Raw genomic sequence first — 15128 nt, forward strand, 5'->3', positions numbered from 1 at the left:
AATAAAAATTAATTAATTGATAATTTAAAAAATATTTGATATTTTTTCTCCAAAAAGATCAATAAGCTTTATAATACTAAGTTACTAACTGAAACAAATTAATTTTTTGGTTATTATTCCTTAATTAGTTAATTACCATAAAAACCAAAACTACTATTATATCATCAATTTTAAAAATATATTCCGTCATATTCTAAAATTTATTATATACTATTCAAATATATTAAATATCAAAGCACGGTCTTCAATCTAAAAACAAAATTTGAAATTAATATTTTTAAAGTTAATAATTAATTATATTCCTACAAATAATTAATTCTTAAAAAAAAAATCTAGTAACCCACAACAAGACAAAAGCCCAACACCAAACCCACATATATTTATATATACGCAAAACGACAAAATTGAAACAGTGGGCAATGCCAAGAGAGAGGAGATGTTGACACGTATCATTTGTCGTTTAGCGAATGAGCTGCACTCCGTTTCCCGAGGCTATGATGACTAACACGTGTAAGTTCCTGATTAGGCCCAGCTTCGGCACTTGCCTTGCGTGTCCGACGCCGAAGGACACGTGGCGGTTTTCACGGCTTCCCTTTCGCTGGCGAAACCCCCACATTGGAGCTGTCCCTGATTCGCCAACGTAACGGGCCCCGTTACTCCCAACCACTACTACTTACCTTCTCGCCACGTTTCATGTGCCCATCCCTGTTCAATGACTCAAAAACCCTCACCCTCATTCCATGATTGTGAGTCTCGATTGGGGGTGTTTTCGTCATTTCATTTGAGCGAGGTCAATTGACTTTTCAAACCCGGAAGATCACATGTGTTGTATAATGACCAAAATACCCTTTTAAGGCTGGCAAAGGCAGCACGTTTCCCAAAGGATATAACGGTCAAAGCGGGGGAAAAGCGTGGGAAAGGGAAGCATTTGCTTGTTTTTATTCAGTTTTATTTTTAAACCCAACATTGACATTTATTTTAAAAAATACTAATTAAGAAGTTATTCAACTTTTTTTTTTTTTTTTTGGTTAAATAAATAAATAATAATAATAATAAGAGAAACAGAGAGACTAGAGAGTGGACGAAGAGAGGACCAGGGAAAGAGAGAAGAAATAGAGAGTGGATTTAATCCATTGTTTTTCATGGATTATCCAGAGAAATTATGATTGGAGATGAATTAGAAGCTAAAAGAATTCGAAGTGCTTCAATCTTTACTGGTGATTCTGACAGTGAATTGTTTTAGTTAGGTACTTTTTTTCATTGCTATTTTGTTTTGGATTTGTTTGTGTTGATTGATATTTATATTGGATTTAGTGAGAATTGTTTGATTTTTCATGTTCTTTTGGTTTTCTCTCTTGTTCATGCGGGTTGGATCTGGGTGGAGTTTTTGTCTGGGAGTTGGTGTGTTTTTGGCTTTTTGGAAATTCTATGATCTCAATTTCATGATTTGACTTTTCAGTTTATTAGTATAATCTTGAATTGTGGAAGGTTTCATATTTTTAAGTTATTTGGTCATGATTTTTGATAATTTCATGGTCTTTACTGTATTTATGGTGAGTTGAATTGGTGGCAAGCCTTGTTGGCTTGCAAATTAAAAGCTTTTTAGGGTTTGGCTTAAACATAAGGCTTGTCAGTAGTCAATTCAAGGAATATTTGAGAATTGGTTGGTGTTTGTACAAAAAGGTACAAACTTTATCATTTCAGCATGAACAAATTTGATCATTGGTATGCATATCTGAAATGTGTCTGCTTGCTAATGGTTTCACCAACATGAGAATCTTGGTGGTTTCCTTATTGTTTTGCTGATATAGAATGGTCTTGTTTATGTAGTTATGTTTCAAAATTCTAGTCTGAACATCAAGGTTGGAAGCATGGGAACAAGACCTATGAGTGCAAATACAGTAGAACACAATGGACAGGGTTCTCAGCCATGGTGGGGAAGCTCTGCTCTCAGTACTGCTGTTCCACCTGTAATATCAGAGAGTGTGTTAAAACCGGCATCTGCTGTGAATCCTGATGGTGCTGATGGGAACCAAAGTGTTGGCCAATCTCATCAAAATGATCAAGAAGATGATAATTCTGATGTTAGCAAACAGTTGCAAAATTTGGGGACACAGACAGGTTATCTTCTCTTGATTAGTTGTTCTGTGTATTAATCTTGTTCAAGAGATATTGAGATTAAAAGCTACATGATTTGCATTGAGTACTTGATAGTAGCAAAAACGGTGGAGTTTATTCTGTTTTGGAAGAGGAATGACATTAATTTTGTTCAGAAATAATTTACTCGGTAATTTGACCACCAGCATCCTTATAGTTCATGAAAGTTTTGTGATGTGAAGTCAATGACTTACAAATTTTCCACCTTTGATATAATATGCTATGAACTGAGTTTGCATATTTTACTGTTTAGTAGTGTTGGACTGTTGGTTCTTTCTTATGATCTGTGTTTCATTTTGTGCTGTCATATGGTTAGCTTAGCATGGTCAAGTGGTGGATGCATATTGCATTTCGATAGAAATAAACTGTTTCTTACGCAAGAACTTATTGTAGGTTCAGTTGGAAGCTACGGACAAGAACGGCAACAGCAGCCGCCTGTCTCATCTGTCATGCCAACTGTGATGCCTGAATATCTTGCACCACATACTCAGCTGGAACTCGGTCAATCGATTGTGAAACTTCTTCCCTTTTATCTTAGTCCTTAGTTCAAATGGTTCTATTTTTTCTGCGGAGTTATTCTATCAAGTGCTGTTAATGTTATCTGCTGCTAATGCCTATTCTCAGTATCTTTTAACCTTCAACAGGGATGTGCGGCATATTCCTACACTGATCCTTACAGTTTGATGGGCGCTTATGGCAACCCAGCACTGGTTAGTAAATAGCCAAATTTTCAGGGAACTTTTATCGTGTAATTTGCGACTATTTCATTGCATTCTTTTTTATGGTGTATGTTTTTCTACTCATCAATCTATCAATAGAACTGTGCGTGCTTCTTATATGTAGTTCATTTCTATTTTTCTATGTCAATTTATGAATAAATACAACACAATATCACGGAAATTTTCAAATGATTGAGTGTAACTTGTATAGCTTTCTTGATTAAAACTGGTATTAGTTCAGGCAAGTTGGAAGCAAAAATGAAAACATTTTGTTGTATTCCTTGTCTTCTTTAGTGCTAATTTCCTGCAATTAAGTTTCATTTTTTCTGTGAATGTTTCAATGTCTTTTCTAAATGTGTCCAAAAACTCTTTCAGATGTATCCTCATTTGATTGGAATGCCTCATACACGCATGCCTTTGCCACTTGAAATGACAGAGGAGCCTGTTTATGTAAATGCCAAACAATACCATGGTATATTGAGGAGAAGACAGTCACGCGCCAAGGCTGAACTCGAAAAAAAACTGATAAAAGTCAGAAAGGTAGACTCATACAAGTTTCTATGCTTTCTACATGAAGTAGTTTTAACAATCAATGCTAAATGTTTCCAAATATCATTTTAGATGCTGATAATATTATAAATAAGGTTTAATATTAATAATTCTCACAATAAATGTTGGGGGGAAAAAAAGAAAACTTAATTGCATGTGTAGAGTTCATCTGCAACTGAAAAAAAGGAGTGCACTTATCATTTGCAAGTTCAGTGCAATCAACTGTTTGCCAATGGATCCTCTAGTGCTTGAGAGCCACAAGTTTAAATAGTGACAGCAGTTGATATCTTTTGAACCCTTTATCACTTAGTTATTGTCAGATGTTGTAGTTTTTTTTTAGTGGAATATCTTGCCTAACAATCATGCTCCATGAATATATTTGTGTGCTTATTAGATAGATGCATGAATTGATCATTATTTTGTAATCACTTCTTTACTCAATATGTATTTCTTTAGTTCTATGAAACCTTTCCTTTTATATCAACTGTCATTGACTATAGATTTCTGCTATTTTTGGTGCTCTCCGATATAGTACCTCTTTAAACTTCAATGGTTTAGAACAATATAAAATGTTGCTTAATCACACAGCCATATCTGCACGAATCGCGTCATCAGCATGCTATGCGAAGGGCAAGGGGTTGCGGGGGCCGTTTTCTTAACACGAAGAAGAATGATGGAAATGCCTCCGATCATAACCCTGAGAACTCAGTGAATTCAGGTGATTCTCTTCTAGTGTCATCAACTCTCACTTCACAGAACATGAACCATGAATTAGTAAGTACTACAGTCTCACAGCAGTTCAGCTTTCACTTGTCCAATTTTCACTCTGTACCAGGTGACACAGAAGACAAGGGGGACTACTCAGGGCAGCGGCATGGCGCCATCTTGGCGAACCGCCACCCAAGCAGGGCTGTGAGCATCCAGTGAGAGACTTCTTTCTCTGGGGTTGTGTAGCCTCTCTTCTGAACTAACTGCATGTTGACATATTGTTAAATCTCAAGTTCACACACTTGTTCAAGCTTAGAAAGGCATGCACACTTGTGGCAAAAAGGCAATTGTTCATCATCTGAAGAGGAGAATTCACTGGATTGGAGGCAATTCATTCTTGGCTTTTTCCTTGGACTTTGTTAATGTGGGAAATGAGGATAAATAGAGAGGGAGGAGACTTACCAAACCAATGTGTCATCAATGATGTCATTGGTTTTCGGTCCCCTCTCAAACTAGTGTAAATGGGATTTAATGGCTTTAGAATAACAATGTAACAAATGGCAAGAACATCCTTCTTTCCAGGTTTTAATGGTTTGAACATTGAAGCTCTGAAATAATAATGCTTTGGGGTGTATTGTTATTTAGAGAACAGTTTGAGCAACCAAATTTCGAACAATTTCTGAAAGATAAGACATCACAATTTTATTGAGGAACTGAAATTCTCATTTTCCAACAATGTCACAGTGGTACATATAATTTTAGCAAACAGATCCATCAGAGTTCATATAAAATCGTATGCCATCTCTGAGTCCTACAACAGTTAAAATGATGATAAGAATCAGTGTAAATGAGGTTTCTCAATTCAATCCATATCGATCCCACTGAGAACATCCGTCGTCGGCAAGTTGATGGGGTGCATATTCAATCCCCTCGTCCGCCCGGGAGCCCCACCCTTAAGCGATGATACATCGAGCTCGTATCTGGCCATTACAAAAAGAAGCAAACAATCAAACCTCGGCAATTAATCGAAACAACCTGCCTACTGATGGCTTACATTGTTGGTGGCATTCCTTGTTCAGAACCACAGTGTATCAAAATCATTTGGTCTCTTGCCGATACAGCATGGAAGTCAGTAATTCTAGTATCCTCCGTAGCTGTCAATACAGAAACAAATTAGTAACTCTGATTTTCCAGAGGAATTTATATTTTAAAAAAAAAATATTTTAAGGGATTCGCAACTTACTTGGATAAGCCACAGGATCAGCATCAGAGTCCAATGAAAGAATTTTCTACATGAGATGAGATGATGCCATAAACAACCCAAGTTGTAAGAAACTGGTGTTTTGATTCACTCATGTCATGCATTATGTATTATATAGTGCTCTAACTTAATGGTGTTGTATGTCTGAGTCTGCTACCATTTTACACAAGTATTCAAGTTAAAGCAATAAAGTAGAGATTTCAGAGCCAGAATCGAATGATGTAACCTAATGAAAGATAAGCACCTTAAGTTCTTCACAGCATCTTTCAAGATCATCGTTCACCAATACGTGATCAAAGAGGCCTGCTGATTTTCCTTGGTCAAGTTCAACTCTTGCATTTCTAAGTCTCTTTTGAACTTGTTCTTCAGTCTCTGTTCCCCTGAAAAAATTAAGACGGACGCAATGAGTAACAAGTGAAGGGTTCCAGATGCAACCTAGTCCAAGATTTCCTTCTTTTACCGTGCACGGAGGCGCTTCTCAAGCTCCTCGAATGATGGGGGACAAATAAAAATGAATATAGCTTCAAGAGAACTGGCTCTCACAGACCTAGCACCTTGAACATCAATATCAAGAATGCATCGCTGTAACCAAAAAAAGAAACAAGAGTTAAGTCATATTTGTGAAGAGCATGGGTGTTAAGCATGCCAATTTTTTCTAGTAACGTGCATTAGACAGAAAGGGATATCTGTTGTCACCTTTCCGGAATCAGTAACTGCCTCAACCGCTTCAATGCTAGTTCCATAAAGATTTCCATGGACTGATGCAGATTCAAGGAATTTTCCTTCTCTGATATCATTCTCCATTTTGCTCCGTTCCGTGAAGTAATAATGAACCCCATGCACTTCCTTCTCTCTTGGTGCTCGAGTTGTGTGACTAACGGAAAAGCCAAAAGTTGATGGAAATTCCTTCATTAGTTTTGAAATTAATGTGCCTTTACCAACTCCAGAGGGGCCACTGATCACCACTGGTTTTGGGCCAGTGCCTTGGACCCCCTTGCTCCAAGCAACAACCTCAGTGCCAAGAATTTTTTTCTGTTCTTTAACAAATCGGGTGTCCACCTATCAAATATGGCAAAGGTTACTACTCTATGTACAAAGCAGACAAATATAACAGGAATTTTTTCAAAGAAAATCTTTCATTAAACTTTTGATATAAATAACACAAAATGTTTATTCGAACATGTAATTTTATATCTGGAGCAAAAAATATCGTCTCAAACATCACTATTTGCAACTGACAACACCACATGAAACAAGATTCCTAATAAATGTGGCCTGTCTCGATAAGCTTTCTGCTATCTCAATTCCTCATTAAAAATCTTTTAGGAGATAAGAAAGCCGGCAAACTATTATTAATTAGTGGCAAAGAGCAAATTTCAGATAGGTAGCAGACAAAACAACAACGATACATCTGGCATTCATTTAGACAAGCTTGATTCTATTTTATCCAAATGAAATATTTCTAGTGAAATCAAAGTGACATAACATATACAAACAAAACTAGTACTTAGCATATGAGACAAAAGATTGCAGAATTCTAACCTCAAGAAACCACAAGCAGTCATCTGTGGCAGTGTTGCTCTTCAGAACCAAAATTCGGTCTTCGTTCACTGGAACAGCTGAGTGAAGTTTACATGGAGTCGGTTTCACACCCAACACGGTAGGAATTAACCTGTCAAACTAAGTTTATTAATCCAACCATAGATTCAATAAACTATACAAGGAAAGTGCTCAGTCCCACAAAACTCACCATTCACTTGTTGACCTATCAAAAATTTTGATGCTAAACGAATTATCTTCCCCGTCCTCACATCCTCCAACTACATACTGATACAGTCCAAGCGCAGAGCTTGAGATGTATATACAATGTATGTACAAACAATATTTATGAGTTAATGAACTGAAAGATTATGTATAATATTCTCATACAATCTTTTTGCCAACTATGTTTGATGTTTGATTCCCTTTCAATAACGAAAATTCATCAAGGTTGTCAAGAAGATATTCAGGTGCTTCTTCCCCCTGAGAGAGAATAAATCATTAACATGCCAGCACATTTAACTCGTTATCAATCCCTAGATCTAAACTTTGAGCAAGAAAAACTCTCAAGAGAAAAGATCCAATCATAATTTACTTCTCACCATGAACAGAAGAAGTTTTGCTTCTCTAATTAAATCAACCTTCTAGCCTGAAGAGAGAGACAAAGGCCAAAATCAAACAAAGCATTAGAACAAAGGGAACAGACGAATAATGGTATTTATAAAGCATCAGCATAATTGTGAAAATAAAACTCAAAATTCATGTTTAATGTTTCTTTATCTAGTTTGAAGACAACACCAACATCAGCAGAAATAAAAAATAAAAAAAAAATCAAATTCTTAACATACAAACTGAAAGAAAAACCACATTGATCATAAAAATAACATTTTCAACAAGTTCAAAGACGAAGCTCGTTGCCAATGTCCACAAGAAAAGAAAACTTATTAAAAAAACAAAAACCTCAATCAAAATACTCTCTGTATCCAGATCTCACGCACAAGATTCACAAGAAACAAAAAAACACCAATAAGATCAAAGCTAACAGCTTTTCCGTGCAACACAAACCCAAACACACAGAAAACTCCATCTCCTCATTGTTAATCAAAACCCGCATCAGAAACATGCATTAAAACGAAGAACAACCAACCTATACACGAATCCATTAACAAAAAAACAAAAGAAAAAAACCATAGAAAACAAAAAAAACAAAAAACAAAACTTACCAGATGGAGCAAGAGAGGAACAACTCGATCCACAAGAGATCTCAAGATCAAAATTTGTTCCTAGAGCTGAAATCAAAGAAAAAATACCCCGAAAAAAATTGGAAAAAAATGATCTTTTTATAGTTTCAAAACAGGCGTGCCCGGTCTTCAGGGAATAGTAGCTAAAATTAGCACTTTTTTCTTCACTTTTTTTTTTTGGATTTGCTTCTTTCTCTCTTTCCCACCAAATCTCAAGGAAAAAAAAATAACAATAAACAATGAAAAAATCCGAGAAAAATCGAAGGATGTGAGAAGAAACCAGCAAGGGCCGCCATTTTTATAGAAGGAGTTCGCTTGCAAGAAGCTTCTTTCTCCAATCGAACCGGTTTAACTGAACCGGACGAGAAGAAAAAAAAAGCCGGGTTGAGTTTTTTTGCCCCTAGATTCGTGATCTATGGTAAGATGAACGGCTAAGATTGAAAGTTACGATGGGTCCAACTTGCCAAATTAGTCCGGAGTTGGATCGTTTATGTCTTCTTGGATACCTCTTTCCATAAAAGTTCTAAGAAATTAATGATGATTTTTGTTTTATTTTATTTATTTGTTTGTTTTTGTTTTATTTGGAGTTTAAATTTATTCATAAACTTGATTTTCCATTTTTCTTTCCTTTTTTTTATTTATTTTTTGGTGTCTTTTTAAAAATAAATGTGGTATTTTTTTGGTGTCTTGGAAAGATCTAAAGATTCTTAATATAATACTAATAACAAAATCAACTCTAAATAACTAAATGTTTTCCTCTTGGACTTGGAATATATACTAATCAATTATACTTTTCTTTGAAGAGAGAAAAAGTGTGTTTTTTGAACAAGTCAAAGTCAAAAGTCAATGGATTCCAAATCCATAATGCATTAAAAGAAGACACCATTAATAAATATCATCTTTTTGAACATAGACTGAAATCTATTTATTTGTTTCTAAAGCTTTATAAAGTGAACCATGGAGATCTAATAGACAAGCTAAGCAAGCAGATAATTAAGCTTAGTATAGCAAATTCCTAAAAAGAGAGATAACCTTTGTCTCCAATTTAAGCAAGTTGTGCCCAACTTGGCAAAGAACAAATACTTTAATCTTTTTTTTTTTTCCTTTTTTTTTTAATACATACATATATATGCATTCAGACGGCTGGAAATGGAGGATGAGAAGCAGAGTGGGGTCAAGTTTTCATAGTTTATGTGTTTTTAAATCACAAGTTGGTCCATTGTGGCCAAGAGAAAGCTGGACCACTAGATAGTTAGCTTTTGTTTGGCTGTAAATGAGTGAGAGGAATAAGTCTATGTGGACTAAAAAGACCTAGTATGAATGAATATATGTAAATCATGTTTTCAGTTTTATTCTCTCTTTTGTCTTCCCATTCAAAAACAGCACTACCTAGTGAATGAATACAAAAGATTGTGAGATCCTGTCAAAGGTATTCTTGGCGTGTGGAACAAACTTAACATGTATATAATCTTTGGCCACCAACTAACAACAGTATTACAATTATTATTACATTGAAACTACTGATTTCAGAGTCGGTACCTATGTTTTTGAAGATGAGAGAAAATGATGATTGCCGACTTAAAACACGCGATATAAGTTTGTCTTGTTTCTTTCGACAATTCAGTACAGTACCTGTGGACCATGAAGGAAGTAGTGCATGACTTCAATTGTTGTTCTTCTCATGGAAAAGTCTATCAATTGCACATGAAAGCAAACAAAGAAGGAAGGAGAAAGGCATTTTCCTGGGAAGGGGCAACCATAAAAACAGGGACAAGCCTGTAATACCATAATAGAAAGTTGGCCTACATCAATTTCAGCAGCATAAATAATGTATAAGAGATTTGATTCATGGCTTTATTCCCACAAGGAAACTTCCTCCACTTGCATCACATGCCCCTGCTATTAGTACATTAAATGAATATCTTGACCAGCACAAGATGTTCACAAGAAATCCTTCCACAAATTTAGTTTCAACAATGTAACATATAGGGCTCATATAAATCAATGGTTTTATTTGATGATAAACATACTTTGAGCTCTTTGACTTTAAGTGACTAAACAATTCTTCACTCAGAAAAGCCATAATAACAAAAATTTAAGGATTCTGTTTATCAGCTGTTGTCCTGTTCCTTTTTCTTTAACCTGCTACCAGCATTATGGAATGAGATCAGCTCAGTTATCAACAGTCTTCTCGTCAGCAAATCTATCTGATCTGATTTCATCATTCAAATCTTCGACTATATGTTCTGTCCCTGCTGCTCCACTGGGATCTGTGTTCAAATGCTCCACCACTTCTTCTGTAGCTGTTCCGCTCACATCTGTGGGCGGATTCGCTTCTGTTGCATTAGCAGTTTGTTGCTTATCCATCATCCCTGACAATGCTAATTTTGGGGACCATTCCAGAAAATCATCGATGATGTTAGACACCTGCTTTTGATACCTAAAAATAGAGAATTCATTGAACCTTTAGTCACAGCTTAACAAAACCCAAGACAGATTTATCTTATTTTTTGTGTGTAAGCAGTACCTAGCTCTAGCAGCCTCATCGGGTGCATGGTGCCTGAGCAGCAGTATGATCAGCACAGCACCAACGGCGTAAGTAAGCCTTGAAGTCCACTTTGGACGTTCGCCTTCATCTTTCTTGGGCCAAAACCGAATCAATTCTCTAAAAGTTGTTTCCTCAGCATTGATATTGGGGAAAATCCAAATGCGCTTTCCAAGGATGATATAGAGAACACCAAAGATAGCACCTCTAACTGAAACATAAAAATAATGGGCAATAACCAGGACGAAAGGTAGTTAGTTTCTTTCTTTCGCAGATCAAATTCATGTTTATATAAAATGAAAAGATAATGGGACAAAGTAAATCATCTTCCCTTGTTAATGATTAAGCCAACGCGTAAGCAAATAATCCCACAATTGTACACAAATTCCATGACAAAGATGAAACAATTTAGCAACTATTTTAGGTGAGGTTCATGACTAACCATTGCTAATAAAAAGGAACATTCCACTTAGAGACTTCTCTAAACATATTATCGTAGACAGTTATCTCCTCCTCAATTGATGGGTTGCGACTTGATAAATCCATTCTTGCAAATCCTTAAAACTATTCTCTCTTTTAATCCTCCCTCCCAACCATGGTCCCACATCTATATGAATCCAACAGCACAGCAACCTCGTGTACTGCTAATATCATGGCAAGTTAATCATGGATCATTTAAGTAGAGTATAGAAAAATACCAAACGGGGAACTAAACAACCTTTTAGGAAAAAAAAAAAGAACGAGGGTTTGGGTAAAAGGCTCATATAATACAAAGGCAATTCAGAATTGGACAAGGTTGAGCAACAAACAAGTGGTTCAAAGCATTTCCCAAATAATCTTCCAACCAATCTAATTCTTATACACCTTATAATTCTTAATTTCAACACATTTTCAATAGTGCTGAATGAGCAGACACAGCCACATAAAGGCTTTTCCTTGGTAGATAGAGAACTAGAATAGATTTTATATATTCATTCCTTCATCATTTGTCTAGAGTGTGTATGAGTCAATGAAACAAATTTATCATCCATGCTTACTGCAATTGCTTCTGACTACCTAGGAATCAGGATTCCAGTTTTTGTTTCAATTAAAAAAGAAAAACTGTTGACAATACTAGCCAGTGAATAAAATGAGCTTATAATCATTCACTTACTTATAAGCATGCTTACGATAAATAAAAGAGCCCCGGCACATGTGTACAGCACAACAATCTTGCACTGGTAAGGATAAACAGGAAATAAGCACATTGCCAGTGCCACCAGAGGCCAGCTAAACGCAAGAATGGCTTGCCATAGTGTTTGCCTTTTCATGAATGTCCATGCAAAGAAAGCATCATTTTCAGAGAAGACTTGTTCCTGCAGAAGGGAGGGATTAGAAACATCTAGCCAAATATAATTATGCGAAGCCCATGAGATCAAAGAGCTCATAACACGGACAAAATTTTGTTTCACATGGGATACTGATGGCAAAAAGCCAACATGACCAAACAATTTGATATGTTGCTACTCCAACTCAGAAAATCAAAGTGACCAATTTTTGACTGCTTGGGGTGGACTTACAAGGTTTGATGGCCAACAGGCTTATTCCAAGAACAGACAAGCCATTTCAAAAGATGTAAAGGCACACCAACTAAATTATTAACGTGTGAGATCTTTAAGGTCTAGAGTTCAATATATTTCCTATATGAAATGGGATGCTTGCAGTAATTATGAAACATACAAGATAATCCAAATATTTGTCATCGTTGCAACAAATATGTCAAGCACAAAAGTTTGCAAGGACTCATCAACATGAAAAATTGAGCAATTTAAGTTTGTGGTCTTTTGATAGAGAAGTGCTTCTGTATGCATCTAAAGTTACTTTACTATGATACTATCATGAATCTAACTAATCAAACTAAAATTTCCGACAATATTGAAACTACTATTGTAATATATTAATGTTTACATAATCTTCATTGACAAACAAAAGCAAACTTCCAAAGCACAAGTGGAAACCAGAAATAAAAAATTTTAAAAAATTTCAACATAATTCTGAGCATTACCAAATAACTACATATTCCCTAAGGGGTGTGGTTGAATAAAAATGAATTTCGAGAGATCATATTACAAGGAAACTAAAAGAAACCTATAATAAGAGAAATGGGCACTTACAGGATATATCTCTAAATGTGCAGGCCACGAAGACAACTTCTTCTTCCCAGGCCTGACAGTTTTCACCACGCGGTCACATCTTACCAAAAGGTTCTTCATTAGCAGAGTATTGACAATATCATCTACTTCTAAATCTTTATCTGATCCTAATACCTCCCTAAGCTCTGGATGGTTCTTCAGAAAGACAGTAAAGTCCTTCCCTCTAAAGTACTCCATCCGTGTTTCCTGCATAATAGCCCATCTGGATTCTAGTTGTTTATTGTCCCTAACTTTCTCAGCAAACAACTGATATTCATCTTTTGTTTTAGCAGCCTTCTGAAAATATCATGTTAACAAGCTAATAAGTTTCAAAACATAGCAGAATGAGCATAGATACCAAGACGATCAAACATACTAGAAGGCAACATTATTCAGATCAATGCTGAGAAAGATTAATATCAAGACAATTAAGATGGTCATTGCAGTTTAAAGAGTTTATCCAACATGAAGAGCTTGATAAGATATATGGCATGTGGTGTAAACAGGTAGGATAAATATACAGACACCAAGGAATAACAAAAATTTAAAGAAAAGTGGATGCAAAGATATCAAGAACGTTTTTGAAATTTTGAAAAGTCATAATAGTTCACCTATTTCAAATATATTTAATTTAAAAAAAAAATCAGAACATATATATTGAGGGAAGATAAGTAAGGCTTGCATTGTGAAAAAACAAGCTACATAGTTTAAAAAAGAAACCCAAAAGCAGGGAATACAAGTCCTAAGTGATCCCTCAATTTTCATGGTCATCACCATTTCTTGGCACCTCAATGTTAAAATTCCAATGAAGATCTCTTTGTCATCATATATTTTTCACAATGTTTAAATAAAACTATTTCATAAATAATTAATTCATCTTCCACAACCATCATAATCTCTCACTGAAGAACACAAACAAATAAAGTTATCAAGCGACAACATTAAACATGTAATCCTGAAGTTCAAATCACTATCTTCGCATATGATGTCTGAGTGGGAAATAATGTTACCCTAGTAGTTCCTCTCACCACATACAAAGATCCAGAAAGACTGAATCTCCAATTCAACACTGGCCTGTGCGGGAATCAAATGCAAGAAATGGAAAACACGCATATACATCACGGATCAAAAACTAAAAGGAAAAAAAAAAATCAAATCTTAAAAATCAAATCTTGAAGCCTTAAAAGGTAAAAACAACAACCATTTCCAAAACACCCAAGCTAAAAAATAAATTAAATTTGTCAAAACAAAATCTAGAACAAAAACACCAGCATGACCTCAAAATAAACAAAACAAGGATCGACAAAGAACCAAACACTCCCGAGATCAGCAGCGGCGAGATCGAATCGAAACCCTAGCGAGACAGAGAGTGAGTGAGAGTGAGAGATAGAGACCTTAGAAGGGGCGGTTTCAGGGGTGTCTCGGGCGCCGGTCTGAGGGGCACGGCGAACCCTCTTCTTCTCCGTCGCCGATTTCGTCATCCGAGGAACTGGTGATCGTCTCCGTCGGGGGATGTCTTTCAAAGATGCAAGCTTGATTCATGAAACGGAAAGAAGGGGCTAATTAAAAAAAAAACATTCTTGATTTATTTTCACATTAACCCCTCCTTTTTTATTTATTTACATACAATATCGTCATGGGCTTTCAACCAGGTAACAGCTCCAGCAATTTACTAAAGTTGTGTAAATAATAAATATCCATCAAATTATTGTAGAAAACTCCTTTGAGAATCTAAAAATTATTCAGCTCTAGTATTTGGATAGGAGTACAAAATAGATATAAATGGCTTTTTATTTGTATAAAAGGTAATCATTTTTTCATAAATTATTAATCTAAATATTTGACATCAGTTATTTTTTTTTTCTGGTATAAAATGAACATTAGCTATTGGTGAAATATTCTTAATACAAATTAATAGTTCTTTTTATTTTTAAAATAAATAAATAAGAGAATTTAGAAAAACCATTTCAAATTAAAAGAAAAAAAATAAGAATACCACTAGATATGGTAAGAGTACAATTAAACGGAGAACAAGAAAAAATAAAGGGCCGAAGCCCTCACAGATATATCAAACACGAATCCTAACCATCACTTGGATCATGAACCTCTTCGGAAGACAAAATCTTTCCAATTTCTTCATTTGATGATCTAAAAACTCTAAGCTTTTTTTTGACAATAGTGATAGACTCATCAAACTTCACTCTAGATCCCTCTCCCCCAATTTCGCTCTAAGAGAAT

General features: G+C 35.4%; 3 protein-coding genes across 8 annotated transcripts; 1 reads left to right on the forward strand and 2 right to left on the reverse strand.

Annotated features, from left to right (window-relative positions):
• Window positions 1–1075: 1075 nt before the first annotated feature.
• On the forward strand, window positions 1076–4534 carry LOC120283933 (nuclear transcription factor Y subunit A-7-like). Of its 5 annotated transcripts, none has more exons than XM_039290736.1 (7): window positions 1076–1217; window positions 1831–2121; window positions 2551–2669; window positions 2802–2867; window positions 3252–3416; window positions 4014–4143; window positions 4229–4534. In XM_039290736.1, exons 1-7 carry the CDS (start codon window positions 1163–1165, stop codon window positions 4339–4341), a joined length of 939 nt encoding a protein of 312 aa, XP_039146670.1. In that variant the 5' UTR covers window positions 1076–1162; the 3' UTR covers window positions 4342–4534. The 5 variants fall into 5 exon arrangements, with proteins under 5 accessions (XP_039146670.1, XP_039146673.1, XP_039146671.1 ...); XM_039290739.1 differs by having other exon boundaries at window positions 4261–4534; XM_039290737.1 differs by having other exon boundaries at window positions 2557–2669.
• A 275-nt stretch (window positions 4535–4809) lies between these two features.
• LOC120283932 (guanylate kinase 1-like) lies at window positions 4810–8428 on the reverse strand. The gene is made up of 11 exons (XM_039290735.1): window positions 8157–8428; window positions 7536–7582; window positions 7324–7416; window positions 7145–7221; window positions 6937–7066; window positions 6091–6453; window positions 5855–5976; window positions 5639–5774; window positions 5377–5422; window positions 5188–5287; window positions 4810–5113 (listed from the first exon to the last, which is right to left on the reverse strand). The coding sequence occupies exons 2-11, from the start codon at window positions 7536–7538 to the stop codon at window positions 4996–4998; spliced, it is 1188 nt and encodes a 395-aa protein (XP_039146669.1). The 5' UTR covers window positions 7539–7582; window positions 8157–8428; the 3' UTR covers window positions 4810–4995.
• Window positions 8429–10112: 1684 nt separating this feature from the next.
• LOC120249935 lies at window positions 10113–14441 on the reverse strand. Of its 2 annotated transcripts, none has more exons than XM_039258647.1 (5): window positions 14285–14441; window positions 12873–13187; window positions 11873–12074; window positions 10702–10930; window positions 10113–10614 (listed from the first exon to the last, which is right to left on the reverse strand). In XM_039258647.1, exons 1-5 carry the CDS (start codon window positions 14369–14371, stop codon window positions 10347–10349), a joined length of 1101 nt encoding a protein of 366 aa, XP_039114581.1. In that variant the 5' UTR covers window positions 14372–14441; the 3' UTR covers window positions 10113–10346. The 2 variants fall into 2 exon arrangements, with proteins under 2 accessions (XP_039114581.1, XP_039114582.1); XM_039258648.1 differs by having other exon boundaries at window positions 12873–13184; window positions 14285–14435.
• Window positions 14442–15128: the final 687 nt, after the last annotated feature.

This window comes from Dioscorea cayenensis, chromosome 19 (assembly GCF_009730915.1).
Source record: "Dioscorea cayenensis subsp. rotundata cultivar TDr96_F1 chromosome 19, TDr96_F1_v2_PseudoChromosome.rev07_lg8_w22 25.fasta, whole genome shotgun sequence".
Classification (NCBI taxonomy): Eukaryota; Viridiplantae; Streptophyta; class Magnoliopsida; order Dioscoreales; family Dioscoreaceae; genus Dioscorea; species Dioscorea cayenensis.